This window comes from Anomaloglossus baeobatrachus, chromosome 4 (assembly GCF_048569485.1).
Source record: "Anomaloglossus baeobatrachus isolate aAnoBae1 chromosome 4, aAnoBae1.hap1, whole genome shotgun sequence".
NCBI classification, from domain to species: domain Eukaryota; kingdom Metazoa; phylum Chordata; class Amphibia; order Anura; family Aromobatidae; genus Anomaloglossus; species Anomaloglossus baeobatrachus.
The window spans coordinates 23,759,511-23,787,504 of NC_134356.1; the positions used below are offsets into that span (position 1 = coordinate 23,759,511).

At 45.3% G+C, this 27,994-nt stretch overlaps 1 protein-coding gene across 1 annotated transcript; it reads right to left on the reverse strand.

Annotated features, from left to right (window-relative positions):
* Positions 1-797: 797 nt before the first annotated feature.
* On the reverse strand, positions 798-19,641 carry LOC142302275 (uncharacterized). The gene is made up of 3 exons (XM_075343346.1): positions 18,028-19,641; positions 8,577-8,653; positions 798-2,660 (listed from the first exon to the last, which is right to left on the reverse strand). Exons 1-3 carry the CDS (start codon positions 19,632-19,634, stop codon positions 1,009-1,011), a joined length of 3,336 nt encoding a protein of 1,111 aa, XP_075199461.1. The 5' UTR covers positions 19,635-19,641; the 3' UTR covers positions 798-1,008.
* Between the last annotated feature and the right edge of the window lie 8,353 nt (positions 19,642-27,994).

Consider the following 27,994-nt stretch of genomic DNA (forward strand, 5'->3'; position numbering starts at 1 on the left):
AGCACCCATTGAAAAGAAAACCCTGAAGTGAAACATGGCGGGGGCTCAGTGGTGTCTACAAAGAAACATGGTGGAGGTTCAGTGATGCCTATAGTGAAGAATGGCGGTGGCTTGGTGAGTTAAATGCGGAGCATCACTATGTATGTAATGGTGATGTGAGATCAATGGCTCATGTCATTTAACCCTTCAATAATATACTTCAGTGCCCACTTTGATGCCCATTTTTGTGCCAGTTTTAAAAATGTTTTAGTTGTATCTAAAGCCTGCTTTACACGTTGCAATTTCGCATACGATATCGTATGCGATTTGCAACGCCCCCATCGTATGTGCGGCACGTTCAATTTGTTGAACGTGCCGCACATACAATTACCCGCGTCACACGTACTTACCGTACCCGTCCATACGACCTCGATGTGGGCGGCGAACGTCCACTTCCTGGAGTGGTAGGGACGTGCGGTGTCACAGCGACGTCACACGGCAAACGGCCAATAGAAGCGGAGAAACGTTTTACCGTTCAATCGCAATCGCATGTAGCTGTTACACACTGCAATGTACCTTACGATGCCGGATGTGCGTCACTTACGACGTGACCCCGCCGACACATTGTAAGAAACATTGCAGCATGTAAAGCTGGCTTAAGTGTATTCACATCAGGGCTCCTCAGTGCATTGTATTTCATTGCTGTGATTTTAATTTTTGTTAAACCAGTAACCCCCCCCCACCCAGAAAATAAACAATTGCTCAATAAGAAAATGGACACATAAAAAAACATATTCAGAAGAGTATTTAATCTCCAGTATATTGAAGCAACCGGACATATATCACTATATACCTGCACAGCTGATCCTACACTCATATCATCTAGTCATAGTGACAGCTGCCATGTAGGGATCATCACCTGTATCCCACCATCTTATTCATCCCATTGGCCAATTGATTTAGCTATAAAAGCTTATCTCTGTCTCCAGCATCTGCCAAGATATCTTACATATTGATAATTTCTCCCAGTTACTGTTTACCCCCCAATATCTTTAAAGAACAATGATGTACACATAATAGAGCATGAAGGGGCTCGGAGAAGGTGGCAGCGTAGGTGTGTAAGTGTCTGATGGGGTCACACAGCTCATACAAGGACAGCTGCCCGGCCCCATAATCTAGACAGATCCTAAATCTATCACTGGAGATCTCGTCAGGTAACCGGATCACTTTCCTGTCATGCATCGCTGAATACTGATTATTATATCTCCACAAACTCCAGGACTTGTTATTATGCCCAATATATGAATGCTGCCCCCTCCTGTCCATACTGGGGTAACACATCCCCACCATCCAATTTCCTGATCTACTGCCCTCCACATCCCAGTAATGTCGTCCTGAGGTAAATCCCCTCCTGCTCATCACCTGATTACACTGGAATCTCTCTGCTGTTTCTGGATGATTCTGGTCCCTTTCTGTCCAGGTTGCAGCTTTCCGGTCGTCCGATATAAGCAGATTATTACCAGCTGTGTTTACATCCAGTAATATGTCTGCAGGACCCTCCACATAGATCCCCCTCCTTATACCTGTTATTACCTCACATAATGTGTGTAATGTGTGTGAGATCACAGCCACATCCAGGTCATCTCCATCATGGAGCTGTTTATCATGTCCCCCTGTGTCCTCATCACCTCCCTCCTCCTCAGGATCACACAAGTCCCCGGTGTCTGGTTCCTGTAAGACGGTCAGTGGATCAGTCATGTTACACAGCTCCTCAATGTGCCTCATCTTCCTGGACAGCTCGTCCTTCTTTATTTCCAGCTGATGGATCAGAGCAGACAGTGACAGTGACTCTTCCTTTTCCTGCCTGGAGATCTCACTCAGGACCTTCTTCTCCAGGTCGTCCACCCGTCTCCTGATGTCTGTACACAGGGCAGTGACTCTCTCGGCTTCTCCAGCAGCTTTCTTTTGAGCTTTTCTCCTGCGCTCCTCCAGACTCCGGACTCTTTCCTCAGTCTCCTGTCTCTTTTTGATTAGTTTCTGAAGAACATTTCTCATTTTTTTCTTCTTCTTCTCTGAGGCCTCATCCAGCATCTCCACCCGGTGTTCCCGGTGTTCTCTGGCCAAACTGCAGGACACACAGATACAAGCCGCGTCCTCAGTGCAGTAATATTCCAGGATCTTGTTATGGACAGAGCATTTCCTTTTCTCCAGAGAAGTGCTGGGATCAGATAAGACGTGTTCTGGTGATTTGCTGTGAGCCCTCAGGTGTTTCTCACACAGAGAAGCCTCACAGTGTAGACAGGATCTAACAGCAGGTACAGGAGAGTCCACACAGTAAGTGCAGCAGATCCCGGTTTCTGTCTGTGTTGGTGGAGTAATCAGGATATTCTCCATTATGTTCCGCAGAGCTATGTCCCTCATCAGCGCCGGCCGCTCCTGAAACCTTTCTCTGCAGTCAGGACAGGAATAAACTCCAGACCCGTCCTGTGTATCCAGCACACGATCAATACAGACCCGGCAGAAGTTGTGTCCACATCTCAGCATTACAGGATCTGTATAAGTGCTCAGACAGATGGAGCAGAGCAGCTCGTCTCTCAGATCAGCAGACGCCATGGCTGACGGAAGGAGGAAGAGAGAAACTAAACTAATTCTCTGATACTCAGAGACAATGGCGGTTTGTACTTGTTAGTACAGGACAGAGTTCAGGTGCACACAATTACTCCCTGACACTTAAAGGGAACCTGTCACCAGATTTGTCCACTAGAAATTTTGGCCATCACCAGTAAGCTGTTAATGGTAGTGAGAAAGAAGTAGCATAGAAAGAACTGTGCATTCCCAATAATCATACGAAAAACATGTTTTTTATTGACAAACAAAATGCAAAAAAACTGACAAACACACTGGTTAAAAATACCTGAAAAACAACAGAACGAGCAGTACTGGAATAGGGGATGGATATAATAATCCTTGATATGTCCCCAAAGTAGATGCTGAGGCACAAATAAACAAATATGCAGTGTACAGATGTCACACAGAATGAACAGTAAGATGGTATTAAATACCAAACTGGATGGTATTGAACTAAGACAAATGGTAAGAATAAGTAAATACAGACATAAAATAACAAATCAAAATGACGACTAGCAAATTCAAAATAAATAGAATGACAACCATACTGTAATGTCGCAGGCCTCTAGACGAAGCTCTGGCGAAACGCGCGTCGAGGTGCAGGGCAGTGTGGTCTTCACTGGGTCAATGGCTGCCGCTGGTTGGTATCAGGACATGGGGCTAATATGCTGCTTATAACTTCTGGGGCTAGCTGGACATAGTCCCTATATGTTGGTTTTGTATGTCCATGATTTCTCCTTATTCAAAGGTTTCCTTATCTAATGCATTATAGCACAAACACTTTTTATGGTCTTTATTGTGAGTATTGTCTTCCCATGATGCCTACGGGGTTTGGAGTCTTCTATTTGTTATCTAACATTGCATATATGTCACAATATCTTTATACTTGGCTAACATCCTCCCAGTGGGTTAAATCATTGATTATTCAGGAACCATGTTGTGTTTGTGTATACTTTGAATATAAATACTGTATATGTCTGACCGCAAGGCACTGTTTTTCTGTATATGTTTTTATGAGGTTCTACCTTTTGCTCTGTGTGTCTAGTATATAAGAAAAATATGTAATTTTGTCATATTATGTGTGACAAACATGCAAAATAAAAAATCAGGAAGGGACAAATACTGTAAATATAAAATATACATTATATATATACACATTATATACATATATCTTTATACACACACACACACACACACACACACAGTACAGACCGAAAGTTTGGACTCACCTTCTCTATTCAAATGATTTTTATTAGGTTTTGTAGTTAACAAATCTTGAAATCATGCGTTACAAAATTTAAGGACATATAGATAGTAATAACAAGGTTAAGAAAATGCACATATTTTGACCCTCCAGTTTGTTAGTGTTGATACATCAAGCAGTATATTTTGTTGGTCAAAACAATTGCTTATGAATTAACTTTTTGCAAAACATAACTAAACAACAAATAAAATTAACAACTTCCTGACATGGATTCCGTAGACAGTCCAGCAAATTTGTGAGATCAGAAACATATAATTCTAGTGAGTTTTAGATCAGGGAGGTATCAAAGACTAGAGCTTCAAGCCTGGAATTATTAGTGAGCTTGTATTTCTCGAATATAGTTAGTGCTTTCTTAACGTCGGATGGGCTATATACCGTATTTTTCGGACCATAAGAAGCACTTTTTTCCCCCCAAATGTTGGGGGAAAGTTGGGGGTGCGTCTTATAGTCTGACTATAGGGCTCCGGCCGGGAATGAGGGTGCTGCGGTGGAGCGTGTCATCGGGGGCACGAGCAGGCTGTAGCAGCGCCTGCCGTGACCACGTGGGCCCGCTCATTACATATGCACGCCCATCTTCCCGCCCATCTCTCAGTGCAGAAGCCGACACCGACAGGTGGGCGGGAGGATGAGCGGGGACGCGTGCATAGTAAAGAGTAGGTCCGCATGATCATCCCTGGCAATTACAGCCTGGAGTGATCATGTGCGGCTGAATTCACTGCTCTTCGCGCGTCATCATCAGCGCGGGGTGCAGTGAATCAGTGTACTCACCCGTCCCCGTGTGTGGAGCCGTCCCCCTGCAGCACGCGATGTCTTCCTGTCTGTGGCGGTCAGCTGATCTGTGCTGATCAGCTGATCACAGAGAGTAATAGAATGAGGGTTTCCAAGCCGCGCCAATGACAATCACCGTTAGGCTGTTAGATTAATGTTGCTTTTTATTCCAATTACAGGTCTACGCGTTTCGGAAGGCACCCCTTCCTTCTTCAGGACCAGATGGCAAGAAAACATCAAATCTGCTGTCCAGAAAAGCCTTACAGCACTATATACCCCACTGATGACGTCATGATCCACCCACTTTTAGAAAAAATCGGCGGGAATCAATACATTTAAAAATACAATGACGTAGTATCTTAGTTTTCTACAATTTCATGAATAAATCACTTACAACCATTTCTTCCCTTTTCAGGAAAAACGGCGGCAGAATAATAAATAAAAAATTTTTTTTTCAAATATATGAAAAATGCAATGTGCGTGTGAGGACTCTTTTTTTATTTATTTCTGTCATATAAATGTATGTCAATAAAAATATCTCTGTATATATAGATATATACTTCTATACATCTATTTATATATATAAGGTGAGAATATGTGAAATACCACAACCTTGCCTAGAACACCACATCGTTATATGACACCCAGAACAAGGTTGCTGAAGTGCCCTCCCTGAATATAACCGGAGCCACAGAGGAACCGTTATTGGTAGTGAAGAAAATGGTCGGATAAAAAAAGTGACTATTTGTGATAAAATACAAGAATTACCAAAAAAAACAGGAAAAAAGGGGAAAAAAATGGGGGGAAGAAATAAGAGAGCCCCTTATAGTGAAAAACCTCAATCAGTAAAGCAGAAGCATAAATACCTCAGGTAAGATACACGGGAATTAAAAAGCACACATATGTGGACCCTGTGTAGTATCTCCTAGGGTGAATAGAACTCTGAACATTACAGCCCGGTTTGATTTATAAGTATTGTGACTATATTGCTATAAAGCTCTAAGGAAGCATTTGGGTGCAGAAAAAGAGGACAGGCACCTTCGTAATGTGAGGGTATTAACTTAGGTCATGAGCGTGGGAAAAAGAACTACCGCGCATGCTCCGACTCTTGATATGTAGCGAGTGTAAAAAGAATCAATTGAAGGGGTGAGAAGAGTTCAGAAGCGTGGGAAAAAGGACAAGTGCGCATGTCCATGGTCTGTATCTCAGAAAAAAATATATAATAGTGTTATATTGTATAAAAATTATTAAAATATGTGTAAGAAGTTGGGGCATAGAATAGGGGTAATATTGTTAGATTAAAAATCGCGTATTTAATTTGTATAAAAAAGTTAAAATATGTGTAAGAAATTGGGGCATAAAATAGGGGTTATTTTGTTAGATTAAAATTTGCGTATTTAAGACCTGATCAAATAATTTCTATATAAATTTTCACATAAAAACCGTATAAAACACCTAAAATATAAATTTAAAATCAAAACTTGAGGACAATTATTACATGTATAAAAAATAATAAATAAATAATTATAAGACATCACTGTCAATTTTTATCAATTCTTAACTCATGTAATTATATCAATAGGTACAAGGACCCGTCTATACTAGAACCGGTACACAAGCTGATAAGATACTTATACTCTGAGGACATTAAAGGAACAAGTCTGTAACCTCATTTAGTCCCAAGGGTTTTAACGTATTTAATTTGTAGATCCAATATGTCTCTTTTCTTTTTAATAGAGAGGGGTAATCCCGGCACACAGTGTGTGAAAAATTGATAAGTCCAGGTATTTATGCTTGAACAGAATTTCTTTATTTTACACCAATATAGTACTGCCCGCCCAACGTTGCGGCTCACGCAGGAGCCTTCACCAGGGGTCAAGAGCACTAAGACAAACATGATATACAAAGGGAAACAAACAGAGACAATATTTACAAATGCATCATGACATTACATCAAGGAAAACATAAGAAAAACATAAGAAAAATAACCTATCGGGGACTATGGGAATGACAAGAGACAATTGTCGTAGTGTGAGGGGTAACATGACAGAATCTAACCGCTAAGGAGAAAGTGGAGGAAGAGAATGTTGAGGGTATAGGGAGAGGGAAAAAAAGAAGAGAACAAAGAAAAGGAAAGGAAAAAGATAAAGAAGGAACATGAGAGAGTGTAGTGGAAAGGAGAGAGAAACAGGGAAAGGAGAAAAGTAGAAGAGTATGCAGTAATCAAGAGGCAAAAAAAGGGGGGCAAAACATATTGGAGGACATACCGGGAAGAAGATTGTGGTAGAAAATCATGTAGGTACAATAAATTTAAAATCAAAACTTGAGGACAATTATTACATGTATAAAAAATAATAAATAAATAATTATAAGACATCACTGTCAATTTTTATCAATTCTTAACTCATGTAATTATATCAATAGGTACAAGGACCCGTCTATACTAGAACCGGTACACAAGCTGATCAGATACTTATACTCTGAGGACATTAAACGAACAAGTCTGTAACCTCATTTAGTCCCAAGGGTTTTAACGTATTTAATTTGTAGATCCAATATGTCTCTTTTCTTTTTAATGCATCCATACGGTTATGGGCACAAGAGGGTATTTGTTCAATCGGAGTGATCCTGAATTTAGAAATCCCTTTATGATCTACCGTAATATGTCTAGATAGACCATGCATCATAAATCCTATTTTAATGTTATGTCTGTGCGAGTTGACCCTATTATGTAGAGCCTGAATCGTTCTCCCAATATATTGTTTATTGCATTCGCACTCGATTAAATAGATGACATATTCAGATTGACAGGTAAGGTATGATCTGATGGGAAATACCTCTCCCCCTGTAGTGGAACTAAATTCGGTTCTTTTATGTTGTATAGACTTGCAACATAAGCAATTTGGATAATAATTCCTGGGGTCTTACTTTCTCCCCCACTGTCAAAAAAGATAGCATTGACTTCTTAGACCTCACGATCACACAAAAAGATGGTGGAGTCTACACAAAAACCTTTTTTAAAAAAGTGGACAGTAATGGCTACATTCATTTTTCCAGTAATCACTACAACAAATGGCTACAAAATGTTCCAAGGAACCAGTTCCAGAGAATTAGAAGGAACTGTACACTGGACGTTGATTTTAAAGTACAGGCTGACGTTCTGAAGGATAAGTTTTTGGAAAAAAACTATCCCCTTCCTTTAATCAAAAAAGCTTATCAGATCAATAAAGATTTGACACAGGTGGATTTAATAAAACCTACTGGCCATCAGGTTGATAATAATAGGTATAGGTATGCTTCCAATTTACTGATAACATATAGTAATGACAGTGCTTTGATCAAAAGCATTGTCAGAAAGCATTGGGGAATCCTTTTGAAGGATCCTTATCTGAAGGATGTAATTCCAGAAGTTCCCGGTATAACCTATCGGAGGGCGTCTACCTTAAAAAATCAATTGGCCCCTAGCCGACTTAGAGAGACCAATACTTCGGGTACTGTAAATAAAACCAGGGGATCATTTAAATGTTTGTCTAAAAATTGCTTATGTTGCAAGTCTATACAACATAAAAGAACCGAATTTAGTTCCACTACAGGGGGAGAGGTATTTCCCATCAGATCATACCTTACCTGTCAATCTGAATATGTCATCTATTTAATCGAGTGCGAATGCAATAAACAATATATTGGGAGAACGATTCAGGCTCTACATAATAGGGTCAACTCGCACAGACATAACATTAAAATAGGATTTATGATGCATGGTCTATCTAGACATATTACGGTAGATCATAAAGGGATTTCTAAATTCAGGATCACTCCGATTGAACAAATACCCTCTTGTGCCCATAACCGTATGGATGCATTAAAAAGAAAAGAGACATATTGGATCTACAAATTAAATACGTTAAAACCCTTGGGACTAAATGAGGTTACAGACTTGTTCGTTTAATGTCCTCAGAGTATAAGTATCTTATCAGCTTGTGTACCGGTTCTAGTATAGACGGGTCCTTGTACCTATTGATATAATTACATGAGTTAAGAATTGATAAAAATTGACAGTGATGTCTTATAATTATTTATTTATTATTTTTTATACATGTAATAATTGTCCTCAAGTTTTGATTTTAAATTTATATTTTAGGTGTTTTATACGGTTTTTATGTGAAAATTTATATAGAAATTATTTGATCAGGTCTTAAATACGCAAATTTTAATCTAACAAAATAACCCCTATTTTATGCCCCAATTTCTTACACATATTTTAACTTTTTTATACAAATTAAATACGCGATTTTTAATCTAACAATATTACCCCTATTCTATGCCCCAACTTCTTACACATATTTTAATAAGTTTTATACAATATAACACTATTATATATTTTTTTCTGAGATACAGACCATGGACATGCGCACTTGTCCTTTTTCCCACGCTTCTGAACTCTTCTCACCCCTTCAATTGATTCTTTTTACACTCGCTACATATCAAGAGTCGGAGCATGCGCGGTAGTTCTTTTTCCCACGCTCATGACCTAAGTTAATACCCTCACATTACGAAGGTGCCTGTCCTCTTTTTCTGCACCCAAATGCATCCTTAGAGCTTTATAGCAATATAGTCACAATACTTATAAATCAAACCGGGCTGTAATGTTCGGAGTTCTATTCACCCTAGGAGATACTACACAGGGTCCACATATGTGTGCTTTTTAATTCCCGTGTATCTTACCTGAGGTATTTATGCTTCTGCTTTACTGATTGAGGTTTTTCACTATAAGGGGCTCTCTTATTTCTTCCCCCCATTTTTTTCCCCTTTTTTCTTTTTTCCTGTTTTTTTTGGTAATTCTTGTATTTTATCACAAATAGTCACTTTTTTTATCCGACCATTTTCTTCACTACCAATAACGGTTCCTCTGTGGCTCCGGTTATATTCAGGGAGGGCACTTCAGCAACCTTGTTCTGGGTGTCATATAACGATGTAGTGTTCTAGGCAAGGTTGTGGTATTTCACATATTCTCACCTTATATATATAAATAGATGTATAGAAGTATATATCTATATATACAGAGATATTTTTATTGACATACATTTATATGACAGAAATAAATAAAAAAAAGAGTCCTCACACGCACATTGCATTTTTCATATATTTGAAAAAAAAATTTTTTTATTTATGATTCTGCCGCCGTTTTTCCTGAAAAGGGAAGAAATGGTTGTAAGTGATTTATTCATGAAATTGTAGAAAACTAAGATACTACGTCATTGTATTTTTAAATGTATTGATTCCCGCCGATTTTTTCTAAAAGTGGGTGGATCATGACGTCATCAGTGGGGTATATAGTGCTGTAAGGCTTTTCTGGACAGCAGATTTGATGTTTTCTTGCCATCTGGTCCTGAAGAAGGAAGGGGTGCCTTCCGAAACGCGTAGACCTGTAATTGGAATAAAAAGCAACATTAATCTAACAGCCTAACGGTGATTGTCATTGGCGCGGCTTGGAAACCCTCATTCTATTACTCTCTGTTATCTGCCAAACCGAGGGACCGCTGCTGTGACTCTGGATTATTCACACACATGCTGTTATAGGAGTTGTGACTGTCACAACCCCTATAGGTGAGTAGTATCTCCTTCCTTTCCTCCCAATGTTACTTGGGTAAGACCCTATTGAGCTTCTTTCCTCCACAGTTTATTATCCTGATCAGCTGATCGGCACAGACAGGAACACATCGCGATGCTGCAGGGGAACGGCTCCACACACAGGTCAGTGGCGCAGAGTGGAAGATGATCGGTGCTGGAGGGAGTGAGGAAAAGGTGAGTATAAACGTTTATTTTTTTTTTCTCTGTGCTATAGGATACAGGCCATATACCAGGATGGTATATGAGCACGATGGGGGCATATAGCAAGATGGGAGTATATGAGCAGGATGGATGGGGGGTATATTAACAGGATGGGGGTATTTTATGAACAGGATGGGAATATATGAACAGGATGGGGGTATATGAACAGGATGGGGGTATATGAAAAGGATGGGGTATATGAGCAGAATGGGGGTATATGAACAGGATGGGAGTATATGAGCAGGATGGATGGGGGAATATGAGCAGGATGGATGGGGGGTATATCAATAGGATGGGGGTATATGAACAGGAAGGGGTATATGAACAGGATGGGGGTATTTTATGAACAGGATAGGAGTATATGAGCAGGATGGATGGGGGGTATATGAACAGGATGGGGGTATTTTATGAACAGGATGGGAATATATGAACAGGATGGGGGTATATGAACAGGATGGGGGTATATAAACAGAATGGGGTATATGAGCAGGATGGGGGTATATGAACAGGATGGGAGTATATGAGCAGGATGGATGGGGGGTATATCAATAGGATGGGGGTATATGAACAGGAAGGGGTAATATGAGCAGGATGCTGGTATAGGAGCAGGATAGGGGTATATGAGCAGGATGGGGGTTTATAGCAGGATCATATACAAGGCAGAAGGATCATTACCAGGATGGAGTACCTTAGTAGAGAATTTGGGGACATTACCCCCATAACAGTGTCAGCAGCAGATCCTCGCCCCATAACAGTGTGTCATGACCACATTTTTTTGCTTAAAGTTTTATTTTCCTATTTTCCTCCTCTAAAACCAGGGTGCGTCTTATAGTCCGGTACGTCTTATAGTCCGAAAAATACGGTAGTCTTTCGGTGATTGGGCTCTGGCCATGGGTCCCATTTGGTGAGGTACTTTGTTTGAGTATTATTTTTTATGGCATAGTAGTACTCAAGTTTTATGTAGAGTTAGTTTCTCCTTAGCTTCTTGAATATTAGGAGCTTTCTCACTTTTCCATTTGGATGCAATGAGATTAGTGGACACTAGTAGAATATGTATTACTATGGGCCTAAAATGTTTAGGTATTGCTTCAATGTTTAAGAGAAGAACTAATTCTAGAATTAGAGCTACATCTAACTGTGTAATGGACCTTATAAGTGATTGAATGTCTCTCCAGAATTTCTTAATTTTTGGACACAACCAAAATATGTGAGTTATGTTGCCTGAATTTTCACAGTTTCTCCAGCATTTGTTTGCGGTATCTGGGTTAATTATATGCTCATGAACACGGCCGAGAACTAGCAGGCCACCCACGAACTTGTGGGCTTGTAAATAATTCCGGGCTGGAGTTCCGTTAACCGCCTCCGGAGAGGCAGGTTGGAGGAGGGACCCGCAGCAGAGCAGGCTGGGGTCCGGTCACCACCAGGATTGGTGACCATCCTCCGGGGTCAGGGGTCCCCCTGAACGTGGGGCCCTCTGTATGACAGCCGGGTGAGAGACACTGTACCCATTCCCGCTTGGGCAACCTGAACCAGGTTCTGTTTTCCGGACTGGGGAAAAGGGGTGCTGCCCGCTTCTTAGGGTCAGCATCAAGGTTTAGGTTGTTTGGGTGGGAAAGCGGAAGAACTGGGACCCGTCTGTTGTTATTAAAAATGTTTTACTACTTTTTGCAACGTTTAAAGTAACATTCCTCCTGTCAGGGAAGATTTGACAAAAGTGCATACCGTTTGTTTGTTTTTCTCTGTTATTTATCTTTTCAGAAAAGAAAAACGGTGATGGACGGGCAGCCCACGGACGGTCTGCATTTTACCAAGGGGGAATGTGACGCCCTGGACCCCAGGGGTCACAGTACACTAACAACACACACATACACACACCCTCCCCTGGCCAGGTACTTCAGTCAAACAAAATCCTTGTTGCCTCCTCCAGGGTCTGATGTCCACACCAGGTGAGGTGGAGCCAGGCGGTTGGCCCCACCCATCGAGGAGTTCACAGGCCTGGAGGCCGGATAAAGTCAGTTGAGGAGAAAGTTGAAGTTGAGAGGTGGAAGTGAGAGGAGCAAAAACTGTGCGTGTCTGGGTTGGAGCCCAGGCACGATCAGCAAGGTTGGCAGACGGTGGTGGCCGTCTGCAGGAGTTGGTGGAGGTCAGCGGAACCGTAGGACCGGGGTCGGGCGGTGGCCCGCCGGTACCGAACCGGGAAGCAGATTGAAGCCAAGCACCAAGACAGGGTACTCAGACCCCGACTAGGCTAGGAGCCGCCGAAAAGGTCAAATTCACTGATTGCGGTCTGGACCTCAGGGGTTCATTCCCAAACAAGTCCCGTCAGAAGGCAACAGCCCAACCCATCTGGATAAGAGCCACCGCCAAGGGCCAGAGATCCAAGGGCCAGCGCCTGCCGGCAAAACGGGCTCTCCCGACACATATACGCCGGGGAGCGGACTACTCGTGGGAAGCCATAGGAGTCAAACACATACACAGGTGCAGGGAAATGACAGCCACCATCAACCCGTCCGGGGAGAGTGAAAACACCGCAGCCGACTGTGGGCCCCGTCCATCCAGCCGTTTGGTTTACCAGAGACTCTGTCCGTGTCTGAGTGAGTACAACAGTGCCATTCGGCACTGCGCTGCATCTTAACCTTGCACCCGCGCCCATGCTGCCTCCCCGCATCCGGCCCCTGCACCTATACCTTCCCTCCCCAACTGGGGCCCCGGGACCAACATCCCCTCCCCATGGAGGGGCCAACACCTCAGCTGCTGTCCGCCATCGCTCCCGGGAACCCCCGTCACCAGCAGCGGTGGTGCCCAACTATCACCACAACCCCGTGGGTGGCGTCACGACCGACATCCCACTACAAACCTCCCCTTTTCACTCGTGGACGAGGAAGCGCTGCTCGAGCCCCCGGGTCCGGCCCCGTGCTCGAGCCACCGAGGAGCAGCAGCACCGGACCCGAGCGGCGTTCTCAACCCCTCCACCCGCGACTTCATTACCTAGAGTCTTTGCATCTGCCCCCACGGTGGTCCGCGTTGAGGGCATCACTTCTGTGTACGTGATAGCAGGGAGCCGGAGGGGTGTAGCGTCACCTGGGGTCGAGTCTCGCAGCACCCGGATAGCCTGATCCTTGAATTGTGCAAAGTCGAGGTCAGGATTTTTTAGGGCCATAATGCGCAGCTGCGTCCGATAGGCGTTAGACAGGAGCCCCTCCATAAACTGCTCAGTTAGCAGCCGGTCTTAATCATGCACACTGTCGGGATCCACCTGCTTAACAGCCCTCATCATCTCTTGAAGGTTCAGAGCATAGCCCCGTACGCTGTCCTGCACCCTTTGCTTGCACCCGAAGAACTTCATTTTTATCTCCGCAGCCGTGTGAGTATCAAAGGTGTCCTTCAGCCTGGCCAGAATTTGTTTTACAGTTCTTTTGTCAGTGTCTGGCAAGGACTTAACCGGTGCGGCCCAGAGGGAGGTAAACTGGCCAATTAGAATGCTCGCTTTGTGGCCCTCAGCCAGGGGGTATACTTCAAATAAACTACACAGTCTTTCTTGGAAGTCTCTCAGGCTATGCGAATCCCCTGGTAACCACGTTTCTCTCGGTATATACGGCATAGAGAGCAGCATTACAGGCGCTGCAACTACAGCAGCAGCCTGATCTCCAGCCGGGTTGGACATGTTTCTCCCCTCTAGTGAACCTCAGCCAGGCTCCGCGTCTGTCTCTTGGGGAATACGGGGTTCACTCACAGCCGCTCTGTCGGCGGGGCTTCTCTTCACGTGCTTTTTTGGGTTCCACCCATGATAGCCTGCCCCCTTTCGTCCCGCGTCACGTGGTTAATGGCAAGCGTTGTTGTTAGTGAACGCTATTTACACAGTCTTTAAGGCGCGCCGTTCCCATTGTAGCGGACACGAAATCCTGTTCGTGATGCCAAGTTGACACGCCCAACGGGACCGTGGGACACTTGTTACGGAGCCGGTGTCTGTCTAGAGGTTGTCGTGGCGGCAAGACCCGGTTTCGTGACCCCAGCGGTGTCGTTAAAGATGAGGGGGTTATTTACAGGGGATGATAGTTCACGACGCTACCTGTGGTAGTCGGCCACAAATGGCTGACACTGCAGGATGGGACCGCTGGGGCAGGTGGTGATGCAGCTGAGTTGGAATAGCTCTCCACAGGTAGAGCTAGGCCCTAGGGCTGTTGGGAGTAGTAGTCTTTGTAGTTGATGGAGGGACTCAATCGTTGGGGTGCAGGAGTGAGGACGCCGGTAATAACTGAACAACACAGGGACCGTAGTTTCCGTTACCTTTTACTCGGTAATAGTTGGTACAGGCACGGGAGACAGGTCCAGCTAGTGATGGAGGTCCGGTCAGCCTGGAAGCAGTTGAGAGGATTCACCAAGCCGGGTATGTTCAGAGGCCTTCCCTCTGGCACTGAATTTATGGGTCCCTGCAGTTTGAAGCTACTCTGTGGCGCTCTCCCTTGTGTCGGTACTCGTTCTCACCCGTATGGCAGGTAGCGCGAGCCCCTTACTGGTACCGCTCCTCCTGTCACGGCTCTACAATGGCCCGAGCATTCTGTGGGGCCAGAAGACCTGCAGTCTCCTGCCCTCCGGATTCAGCTGCGGGGACTTTAGCACCCACATAGCCTTCAACCCAGGTGTCCTGTTTCTCTGTGCTCGACCCATAGGAGCTCAGTCCTAGCTCCCTTCTCAGTGACTGTTTACTTGCAACTCCTTTTTCAGTTTCACTTCCTGTCTCTCCCCAACTACTCCCCCAGGCCAGAATGCATAGGGAAGCTTCCCATGTACTGGGTTAGAGCTCCCCCTTCTGGCATGGAGTGAGGAAAGTGTTGACTGCTGGTGTTACCTAGCATGGGGGACCTCCATTCTTGCTTCCAAGCATAGCATCACCGCCTGTGAGGAGGGCACTGCTACTGTGGCAAATGGACCACTGTGGCGCCACACTTGCTGGGAGTTGTAGTCCATAAATTATGTGTACTATGAAGGATATTTGACTTCAATGTGTTATAATGAGCTTTACACAATCAATATCCCACCAAGAAGCTGTCCAAGTGCATTGAGCGGCACCAGTGCACCTCCAGCATAATCTGCATATGGCTTCTAAGTGATCAGATCTCTACAGAAAAATATATTAAACGCCTATACAGCTATACTGCTGCTTCCAATAAGAGAAACGTACTGACCGGTTCCTATCAGATAATAAACCATATAATGAGTCACTCCAAAAATAAAACAGATTAAAAAAATATATATATATAAAAATTGAACAGTTTATTGAAAAATATAGCACAATTCATACAAAAAACATTTATTTTACATTTATAGAAGAAGATGCACAAACAAAGGGAGGCTAATACAGAGCACAATACCAACTAGAATATATTATGACGCAATACCAAAATGAGCGACTAGATGGCAAAAGATTAGTAAAATAATGGTGGCTTTACACAGTGTGTCCACCCATATCCTGTCCACCGCCATTAACTTGAGAACGACAGCAGCTATAGGCATAGAAGTGGTGTCTAGGTATAGTAAAGTATCCATACGCTATGCAATGAGACCACCTATAGCGTCACCTGGTGGAAAACGGAGTTAGCATTTTTATCTCGAAAACGGAACGAGATAGAGAAAAAAAGTGAATTACAAAGCTGTAGGGCATCAGCAATTCAATACGAATTGACACCTTGCATACAGAAATGCTATGATATGAAACCCATGACGCCCCCAAAACAATGAATGCTGGTCACACATATTGCGCTCATTTAACTTTGATGCTCAAAGCGGCCCCCGTCAGCTGCAATGCACATCTGCATTCTCAAGTTAATGGCGGTGGACAGGATATGGGTGGACACTGTATATAACACGTGGAACATTAGGACACCGTGTAAATGCTAGGGTAATGTAATACACCATAGGAAAACAGTAATCATTAATATATAGATGTAAGTAATATAGAGTTACCACAATAACATACTAACTACTCAGGTTAGATCAGAGAATATCAGCCTCCATCTCGGGATCCCACCAGATTTCTGAGGAGGCCGAGGGTCGGCTTTTCTCTGACAGGGGAAAAAAAATTAAAGACTTCTGCTATCAACCAGTTCCGGAAAAAACACAGCACATGGATGACATTCTAGTGCCATCTGATGTTTTCACGGACACACAGCCTTCTATTGGGGAGATTGATCCAGGCTCAGATGAAAAGCGGACAGGTCACCGTGATTTTGGACAGACCACTCAGTCCACAAAAATGCACGGACCTGTGAACAGCTGTAAAGACTATAATAGGTACCAGTGCCATCTGTGAAAACCACAGATAAAACTCGTATACAAAAAAAATGAGGCATAATTCACATGCTAAATGAAAAGGAAAGTTGCCATGCCACTCCACCCCCAAAAATGACGTACGCCTCAAATGACTGCAGAAAAAGGTTGGCTCCAATCTGCTGAAAACCACGTAAACAACAGAAGTTTTGGGAGGGATGAGAGAAACCAAACTTTTCAGGCCTATAGATCAGTGGTATGTGTGATGGAACAAGGATGAAGCATCTGCTGCAAAGAAAACTCTCAGGCTATGTGCGCACTAGAAAATGGACTTTTCTTAAGAAAAATCCACACCCTCTGACAGTATACCATTCCTGCGGCAAAAACAACTCGCGTTTTTTGCCGAGTTTTGCCGTGGTTTATCCACGGGTTGGTACCTGTGGTTTTTTACCATTATTTATGGCAAAGCGCAGCGTAACTGCATGTAATTACACAATGTGCGCACATAGCCTTAAACTGGCAGAAAAAAAAAAAAAACGGGCACCAAAGTATGTTATTGAAAGGGGGAAATGACAGGAGCCATCTCACCCAAACACACAGATAGAGATGCCCTACCCCAAACTCAGGGCACTTCAGCCTGACCCAAATGGGTTCTGAGCCCCCCAAGACATTTAACCCATTAAAACACCAGTTACATATGCAAATTGTTTAAATCAGCTGTCTGCCCACTTTGATGCCAGTTCAGATGCCCAGAACCCATTAGGGCCAGGCTGAAGTGACCTGAGTTTGATGTGAGGCATCACTATCTGTGCATTGGGGGTGTGACATCAGTAGCCCAAGGTCATTTAACCCTTTCAATACCATCCATTAGTGCTCACTTTGATGTGTATTTTTGTTTAATAGCTGCTTTTAAGTGTATTCACATCAGGGCGCCACATTACATTGTATTTTATGATTTTGTAAAAATTACCCCCCTAAAACAAACAATTGCCCAATATGAAAACAGACAAATAAGAAACCAACTTCAGAATTGATAATAGATGAGCATTATTCCCAGAGTATATAATCTCCAGTATATAGTAGCAACTGAAGATATATCACTATATACCTGCACAGCTGATCATACACCCATATCATCTAGTCATAGTGACAGCTGCCATGTAGCGATCATCCCCTGTATCCCACCATCTTATTCATCCTATTGGCGAAGTGATTTCGCAATTACAAGCTTAGTTCTGTCTCCAGTATCTGCCAAGATATCTTACATATTCATAATTTCTCCCAATTACTGTTTACAACCTAATATCGTTATAGAACCACCATATACACATAATACAGCATGAAGGGGCTCAGTAAAGGTGGCAGTGAAGGTGTGTAAGTGTCTGATGGGGTCACACAGCTCATAAAAGGACAACTGCCCGGCCTCATAATCCAGACAGATCCTGAATCTATCACTGGAGATCTTGTCAGGTAACTGGATCTCTTTATTGTCATGTATCACAAAATACTGATCATAACATCTCCAAAAACTCCAGGACTTGTTATTATCTCCAATCAGTGACTGCGGCCCCCTCCTGCCTATACTGGGATAAAAGATCCCCACCCTCCTGTCTATACTGGGATAACACATCCCCACACTCCACCCCCCTGATCTACTGCCCTCCACATCCCAGTAATGTCGTCCTGAGGTAAATCCCCTCCTGCTCATCACCTGATGATACTGGAATCTCTCTGCTGTTTCTGGACGATTCTGGTTATTTTGTGTCCAGGTCACAGTTTTCAGGTCGTCTGATATATGGACATTATTAGCGGCTGTGTTTACATCCAGTAATATGTCTGCAGGATGCGCCTCATAGATCCCGCTCCTTATATCTGTTATTACCTCACATAATGTGTGTAATGTGTGTGAGATCACAGCCACATCCAGGTCATCTCCATCATGGAGCTGTTTATCATGTCCCCCTGTGTCCTCATCACCTCCCTCCTCCTCAGGATCACACAAGTCCCCGGTGTCTGGTTCCTGTAAGACGGTCAGTGGATCAGTCATGTTACACAGCTCCTCAATGTGCCTCATCTTCCTGGACAGCTCGTCCTTCTTTATTTCCAGCTGATGGATCAGAGCAGACAGTGACAGTGACTCTTCCTTTTCCTGCCTGGAGATCTCACTCAGGACCTTCTTCTCCAGGTCGTCCACCCGTCTCCTGATGTCTGTACACAGGGCAGTGACTCTCTCGGCTTCTCCAGCTGCTTTTTCTTGAGCTTTTCTTCTCTGTGCCTCCAGACACTGGACTCTTTCCGCAGTCTCCAGTCTGTTTGTCAGTTTTTGGAGAACATTTCTCAGTTTCTCCATCTTTTTTTTTGAGGCATCATCCAGCATCTCCACCCGGTGTCCCCGATGTTCTCCTGCTGAACAGTAGACACAGATACAAGCAGCGTCCTCGGTGCAGTAATATTCCAGGATCTTCTTATGGACAGGACATTTCCGTTTCTCCAGAGAAGTGCTGGGATCAGAGAAGACGTGTTCTGGTGATTTGCTGTGAGCCCTCAGGTGTTTCTCACACAGAGAAGCCTCACAGTGTAGACAGGATCTAACAGCAGGTACAGGAGAGTCCACACAGTAAGTGCAGCAGATCCCGGTTTCTGTCAGTGTTGGTGGAGTAATGAGGATATTGTCCATTATGTTACGCAGAGCTATGTTCCTCATCAGCGCCGGCCGCTCCTGAAACCTTTCTCTGCATTCAGGACAGGAATAACCTCCAGACTCGTCCTGTGTATCCAGCACACGATCAATACAGACCCGGCAGAAGTTGTGTCCACATCTCAGCATTACAGGATCTGTATAAGAGCTCAGACAGATGGAGCAGAGCAGCTCGTCTCTCAGATCAGCAGACGCCATGGCTGAAAGAGGAAAAGAGAAAGAAAACTAATTTTCTGACACTCAAACATTGGGTGAGTTTATACTTGTTAATGAAAGACAGATCAGGAATACAATTAGGCTAGGTGTGCAAGCTGCATCTTTGTGGTGACCACAAAGATGCACATTTTTGACCCCCAAAAAACGCATGCATTTTACTGCGTTTTTAAAGTCAAATCTATTGATAGAAAGAAATAACAGGATACCTTGATAAATAGAATAACTAGCTTGGTCCGCTGTTTTTTTTTTTTTTTAAATTAATTTTTGGTAAACAAAATTACTTGGGGTCCCCCCCATTTTTCATATCCAGCACAGGAACAGCAGCAGCGGTGGGCAGCAACCCTCAGCTGTCTGCTGTCCCTTGGCTGGTTATGAAAAATAGAGGGGGATCAAACCCTTTTTTAAATTTTTATTTTTAGTTAAATCAAACGTAAAATCCCCCCCATTTTTCTAAAACCAGCCAAGGTACAGCACACGACTGGGGTCTGATATTATTAAAGTGGGAAGGTCCATGGTTATTTGGGCCTTTTGCAGCCTACAGCTGCCCTAGAAGTGGCGTAACCATTAGATGCAATTCTGCCGCTGGCCTGGCTCTTCGTTGCCCTGGTGTAGTGCCAATCGGGGTAATTGGGAGTTAATGGCAGTCCATAGCAGCCACTAAGTCCTGGATTAGTAATGGCAGGCGTCTATGAGACACCCCCATCACTAATCTGTAAATGAAAGTCAACACGGAAATTTTTTGTTATTTGAAATAAGACAAAAAAAAAGCACCCTCTTTCACTCGTTCATTAATTCCAAAAACACCCCTGCGGGTCCAACATAATCCACACGAGGTCCGATAACGCTTCCACCACTGCTACATCTGAAGCTCACAGCGATCGCAATAGAACATGACTGCCCACTGTAAGCTCCAGGTAGCAACTGAAGTGAGCCACGCGATCAGCGGTGACGTCACTCAGGTGATTTGCGATCATAGGTGGAGGACTTCAGCTGTGGCCGCAACTAACCTGAGTGACGTCACCGCACCTTTGTCTGTGATTGGAAGCCTCAGACACGCTGTCACTCAGCATGGGAGCTTGTCTAACTGCAACCAAAGACCGCCGGTGAGCAGTGGAAGCAGTGAATATGTATGAGCGGCCCTGGAAGAAGAATGAGAGTCTGCAGGAGCAGTGTGACAGTTGCCCCAGTGAATTCGTAAGTATGAAGCACTTGCTCCTACCCCTTTGCGCCGGATTCTGGTCCCCATAGACTTTACATGGGGAGCAGTCTCTGGCCAGATACCAGAGATCAATTCCCCCCGCCGACCCAGAGTCAGTGGGGGATTGATCTGCCAGTCCTCCAAAACGCAGGGACACAATGTAAAAAGAATTGACATGCTGTATCTTTGTGGTCACCACAAAGATGCAGCCAAAAGAAACTTTTGCACACAGTAACAACGAAATTTCATAGTTTGCTGGGGAAGGCAATGCATGCAGTTTTGGGATCAAAACTGCATCTGAAAAATGTGGGGGAAAAAAAAAGCGACAAAAAAAATGCAGTGTGAACATAGCCTTAGGCGGGCTTTTGTGATACCAATGTGATATGACTGAAAGAATGTGTGATTAGATAGGAATGATCCCAGATATTATTTGACCTATCAATAATTCAGTATCAAAGAGATGTCCTCTGGAGGGCCAATATGATGACCAAGGAATACATGTCTTACAGGTTTTGAAGCAGTTTCAAGATAATGAGGAAGTCACATTTACAGTTCCACTTACCGGAAACTTGTGGTTGGCTTAAAGACATGTGTTAGGAAGCTTGCATATGAAATTTACGGCTCATTGCAATATTTCACTAACACTATGGTCAAACTGTGGTCGGCCAGTTGTCAACTGGCAGGATGTGCAGGAAATGTGCAGGAAGCTGCCGGTGCCCACAGCAGTTTGTGGTCAAGTTACATGAACATGACTCAGCTGTCACATGCTGGTGACCATTTAAACACAACCTACAAAGTTTTCCTATAAAAATTACACCGGACTCGCTTAATGTTAGAGAAACCTTCCAGGACATTGAAGTGTACGTACGCACTGTTCCTGTGATGCAAGATGCCATGTTGATTCCTTATCATTAACTCGAGTTCCCTCCGATGTGAAAGGATTGCTACAACAAACGGTAATGTTGATGCATATTTCTGTTATTGTATAAGTTTCTATGACTATAGTTCTAAATGCCTATGTACCATTGATTATATTCATGTGCTATTAAAATAAATAGTATCTTGCTATAAAGAATATTAGTATTCGTGCCTGATTAGGATATCAGTGAGCGCTTCGTAAGTATGGGATTTCAGCCCCCCTTTTTAGTAGAATTTAGCAAGACAGCTTTGCACGCTAAGATATCGCAGGTGCGATGTCGATGGGGTCAAATTGAAAGTGACACACATCCGGCGTCGCAGTCGATATCGTAGTGTGCAAATCCTTTTTGATACGATTAACGAGCGCAAACGCGTCGTTATCATATCATCGGTGCAGGGTCCGACATTTCCATAATGCCGGTACAGCGACAGGTATGATATGGTTCCTCGTTACTGCGGCAGCACACATCGCTGTGTATGAAGCCGCAGGAGCGAGGAACATCTCCTACCTGCGTCCCGGCAGCAATCACAAGATGTCGCACCTGCGACGGGGACTATCGCGTGCGACATCGCAGCATCGGCTTGCGATGTCGCAGTGTGCAAAGTGCCCCTTACTCCCACAATAAGTGTTTGCAGCGTGTTTCGCCGTGTCCAAAATGCTGAACTGTACAGTACAAGTGTAGCGCCCCACGGGCCTAAGGGGCTTATGTGTCGCCCTGGGCAAGCCAGGGGACACAGGTCATCACACCACCACACCCTACATCCCAGTTAGGAACACCAAAGCTAACCAAAAACCCTTGTTGCCTTCCTCCAGAGGCTGATGTTCACACCAGGGGGTGGGCCAGGCGGTTGGCTCCGCCCACCGAGGAGTTCACAGCTCTGGAGGCGGGAAGAACCAGGCAGATTAGCCCAGGCAGGGCTCCAGTGAAGAACAGCTCAGGGGGAGCCTGAGTAAACAGTGGAGTTGAGTTAAGGAAGTGAAAGTAGAAGGAAGTAAAGTGGTAAAGGAGGAAGCAAGAGTGGTGACAGGAAAGAAAGAGTGAAAAGCCTGAAGTGGTCCAGCTGTGTGCAGGACGGGTCAGCAAGGTCAGCAACGACGGTGACTGTCCAGAGGGGTGACTGTTCGGGAGTTCCTGGAAGGACCGCGGACGGGTAGTGACCCGGCGGTCTGGAGCAGCGTGCAAAGGACAGTCAGCACCAGGGCAGGGGCCTCTCGGACCCTGGCAAGGCTAGGAGTCGCCATAATTTGCCGAATCCGTCAGTGAAGGGGGACGTAGATCCCCCAACAACCAAGTCCCGATTGAAGGCAACAGTCCAACCATTGAGGAACACCGCCACGGCACCAGTTCCTCAGGGCCAGCGTCTGCGGGCAAAGTAGAGCTCCTCCGGTCCAGCTTGAAGCCGGGGAGCGGGTTACCGGTGGGAACCCATCGCTACCAACACAGAAACATCAGGTGCAGGTCAGAGGGACATCACCGTTACCTACTGGGAGAGCAAGTGCAGCCGTCCGTGGGAACTGTCTTTCCAGCCGTGTGGTTTACCGTAAAACTGTGTCAACGTCTCAGGCTGAGTGAGTACCACAGTGCCGCAAGGCACAGCGCTGCCCCCGCGTCCCTGCGCCCACCAGGCCCTGCACCTCCCTCACCATCACAGGGCCCCGGGATCACCAACCCCTACCCACGGAGGGGCAACGCAACATCTCGCTGCTACACACCATCGTCCTCGGGCCTATAGAGCAGCGGTGGTGAAATCACCACAACCGTGGGTGGCGTCACGGAGAAACAATTCCCACACCCAACAACCCCCTTTCACTCACGGGCGAGGAGTGTCGCTTGAGAACCCCCGGGATCCGGCCCACCGCTCGAGCCACCACTGAGCAGCAGCCGCCGGACCCGAGCAGAAGGGGTGAGCGTAGTGTGCCGACACCCTCCTCCCCGCCCGCGACACTTACTCGTCACCAGACCAGTGATATTTGGGGTTGCTGCTATGACTGGCCTGACCCGGCTTCGTGAAAAGACAAACAGGTGGGTGCAAGGTTGTCCGATGTAGAGGGGGTTGGAAGGAGGGTGACGGGTCCCTGGGGAGCATCGGCGGTGGTGACTGAGGGACTCGGCCAGCGATCCCTCCTACGCAGGCTCAGTCTGGCCCGCTGGGGTACCGGGGAATCCCCCGGTAGGCCCCGGGCCCTCAGTGGGCCCCTGTGCCTTATATAGTGCGGGGGCCGGGCAGTGTATAGCGCCGTCCGGCCGCCGGTTTTTCGGGGCCGGTGGCATGTGCGGGGAGACTGGGCAGGGCCCCCACGCTCTGATGGGCCCCCCCTCCCACGCTCTGAGGGCCCCCAGCTTTTCAATCACAAATTGCAGCAATAGCGCAAGTTCTGTACTATCACTGCAATTTGCTCGGCTGCAGAAGGACCTATGGTGACATCAGTCATGTGATGTCACCACAGGTCCTGCACTGCTGAGGTCCCAGACCTGTGCTGCGGACCGCGCCGCTATTCAAATGTCCGCGCATCTCTGACGCGCGTACATGTGAACAGTGCGGCGGGTGACAGGACTGAGGCGGAGAAGCTGCAGGTAAGAAAAATATATACATTCTCACCTCTCCTCCTCGTTCCCTCCATCCGCTTCTTCTAGACCGCAGGACACAGACCCCTCGGTGATCCCGTCCTCTGCACGGAGTCGCCGCTGCAGGTGACTTCATAGCTTTACTGTAGTTGAATGCTTTACGGCGCCGCAAAGCATTTAACTGCAGTAAAGCCATGATGGCATCCTGCGGCGGCGGCTCCGTGCACCGGACGAGATCATGAAGGAGTCTGTGAGCCTGCGGACTGGTAAGGTAAGGACAGTGCAGGAACGGAGAACAGGTGAGACTAAGCTCACAAAGTGCGCTTTTCGCAGCGTTTTTTGCTCAGAAACCTGCATGAATTCGCTTCCCCAGCAAAGTCTATGAGTTTTCTTTTGCTGTCTGCAGTGTTTTTTTAAGCTGCATTTTTGTGGTGCCCACAAAAACGCAGCATGTCAATTATTTTTGCGTTTTTCACCCATTGAGTTCAATGAGATGTTCAAAAACGCAATGAAAAACGCAAATTGCAAATATAGCGGTGTTTTAGTGCATTTCTATGACTAAAAACGCAGCTATAAACGCAGGGGGTGGGTAGTAAAGTGACATGTACAGGAAGAGGATTCCTTCTGTTAGTAAACACAGAAGCGTGAATCCTCCCGGTACCGCCAACGCCGCTTCCATCTACCGTCCTGCGCCATGTCAGCTCCCGTGCAGTGCCATGTCCAGGCGAGAGAGAAGCGGCTGAAAATCAAAAGTGAACAGTAGAAAAAAAAATAAAATATGTCATACTCACCTGTCCCGGCACATGTCGGCTCCCAGCTCCTCTTCCCGGTACCGCCACCCCTGCTCCGGCTGTGTGCAGAGTCCGACGCACGTCCGAAAAATGCAGGACCTGCCGCTGATCAGCTGATACGGGCGCCAAGTGACTGATTCCCCGGAGCTTGCAGTCAGTTCATGACCGCTGCAGACAGGCCGGGGTGATCTCCGGAGTTCAGGTGAGAGCACCAGAGATCACCCTGGCCTGTCTGCAGCTGACATGAACTGAGCAGCAAGCGCTGGGGAATCAATCACTCGGCGCTCTCTGTACAGTCTCGGCTGCACTCCAGAGCTCAGGTCAGAGCTCCAGAGTGTAATGCAAGGTACCCGAATCCAGGCATGGCATTACTGGAGTTTCTTCCGGTAGCCAGTCCAACGCTGCGTGACAGAAGCGAGTAGTGTTTTGGTTTTTTTTCCCACTGATGCATCAGCTGATTGTATACAAGCTGTTTATACAATCAGCTGATGTGTCATGTGATTCAGGACCTTGAACCTGACATCTGGTTGCTTTGCCTTCCAGCAAACCGATCAGATGATATTGGATCCGGATTGGACGGTGTGGGACCCTTGACCCAGGATTACTGCGGAGGGGGGGGGGTATTTATTTCAATAAAGATGGAGTAACTAATTGTGTTTGTGTTTTATTTCTACTAAAAATATTTGGGGTTTTTTTTCTCTGTACTAGAACTTCATGGTGGCCATGTCTAATATTGGCGTGACACCATGAATTTCGGTCTTAGGGTCAGTTGATAATATACAGCTAGCCCTAACCCCATTGTTACCCAGCAAGCCACCCGGCATCAGGGCAGCTGGAAGAGTTGGATACAGCGCCAGAAGATGGCGCTTCTATGAAAGCGCCATTTTCTGGGGTGGCTGCGGACTGCAATTCGCAGCGGGGGTGCCCAGAAAGCTTGGCCACCCTGCACAGCGGATTCCAATCCCCAGCTGCCTAGTTGTACCTGGCTGGACACAAAAATTGGGCGAAGCCCACGTCATTTTTTTTTTATTATTTCATGAAATTCATTAAATATAAATTAAATTAAAAAAAAAAGGCTTCCCTATATTTTTTTGGTTCCCAGCCGGGTACAAATAGGCGGTTGGGGGCAGCCCGTAGCTGCCTGCTGTACCCGGCTAGCATACAAAAATATGGCGAAGCCTACGTCATTTTTTTGGGGGGGCAAAAAAACTCCTGCATACAGTCATGGATGGAGGATGCTGAGCCTTGTAGTTCTGCAGCCGCTGTCTGCTATCCTGCATACACTTTAATGGCATTGTTCACTGATAAAAAAAACGCATAAAAACGCAATGAGCAAAAACACGGTAAAAACGCATGCATATTTTTTGCCGCGGGTGCGGTTTTGTGCGTTTTTGGCGCAAAAACGCACAAACGCAGCATCAAAAAAACGCAGTGTGTGAACTTATGCTAACGTGTGTGTGCAAACAACGGCATAATAGGGGACAGGAAGGGGACTGGAATGAGGACATTACTAAAGGATGGGGGGCCCATTCATACACTGCACAAGGATGGGGGCCCATTCATACACTGCACAAGGATGGGGGGGGGGGGGCGTTGGTACACGGATGTTACCTATATACAGATCTCTTGTTTATAAAGTCATCTGTGATCACTGTATTACCTGTACACTGACACTATATACAGAGCTCCTGTGTGTAATGGCACTGATGGTAGTATTAGTATTGTGGTTTTTATTCATGATCATTTCTTGTAGTATTCGTCATTGTGAAGTAGTAATATGTGGTCTGGTCATGGTTTGGTTGTATTTATTTGTCTCTTGTATTTAGTAGTCTGGTCATAGTGTCGTGGTATTTCTCCCTTGTATGTGGTAATATTTGGTTACTATGTGGTCTAATTATGGTGTGGCGGTATTTCTCTCTTGTATGTGATTGTATTCGGTCACTATGTGATGGTAATATGTTGTCTGGTCACGGTGTGGCAGTATTTCCCCCTTGTCTGTGATATTATTGGTCTTAGTATAGTGGATTGTGTTGTGTATAGGTCACTTTTTCTCTCTATCAATATGGGGAAGATTCTTTATTTCCATTAATTTAAATACTTGAATGTTTAACCCCTCGCTGTCCTGTGATTATTTCACTGCAGCAAATATGCAGTTACAGAGGTTCTCCAGTGAAAACAAGTAATCTCCTTTACTAAGGCCACGTGCACACAGTATTTGTGAGTTTTTTTACCTCAGTATTTGAAGCCAAAACCAGGAATTGTAAAATCAGTAAAATGAGAGGAAAAGTAGAATAGAAAGACGAGCATCGCTTCTGCATTTTTCACCCACTCCTGATTTTGGCTACAAATACTGATGTAAGATACTGACCAAATAGTGAAAGTGTGAACGTGGCTAAGCATGTGATAACTTATTCATCAGTAGGGCCTGATTGCTGGGACCCGAACTGATCAGCAAAATGTGCAACTTTTATCCCCATTACACAAGCTCATGTCTAACTCGACCCCTCATCCAGTCATTCCTCAGTGGCTGTGAGCTCTGCGCTTGTTTTTATCTGACTGCCCACAGAGGATGAATGGAGCTGCGGTCACACATCCCACCTGCTGCTGCATTGTATAATGGGCAAATAAGTGCCCTGTCAGGGATAAAAGTTCCCCATTATTCCGGTCGGTGCGGTTTCCACTGGTCTGGTTCCACCGATCAATAAGCTATCACCAACCTAACCTGTGGATCGGTGATAACTTGTCACCAAAGATCCCATTACTGCAAACTACTGTAATTGTACAGAGTTATTGTGTGCACAGGAGATGTGCAGGAGCCGCCTGTGCTTTACAGTCAGCGCTAAACTATAACGGGCATAGCAGCTAATA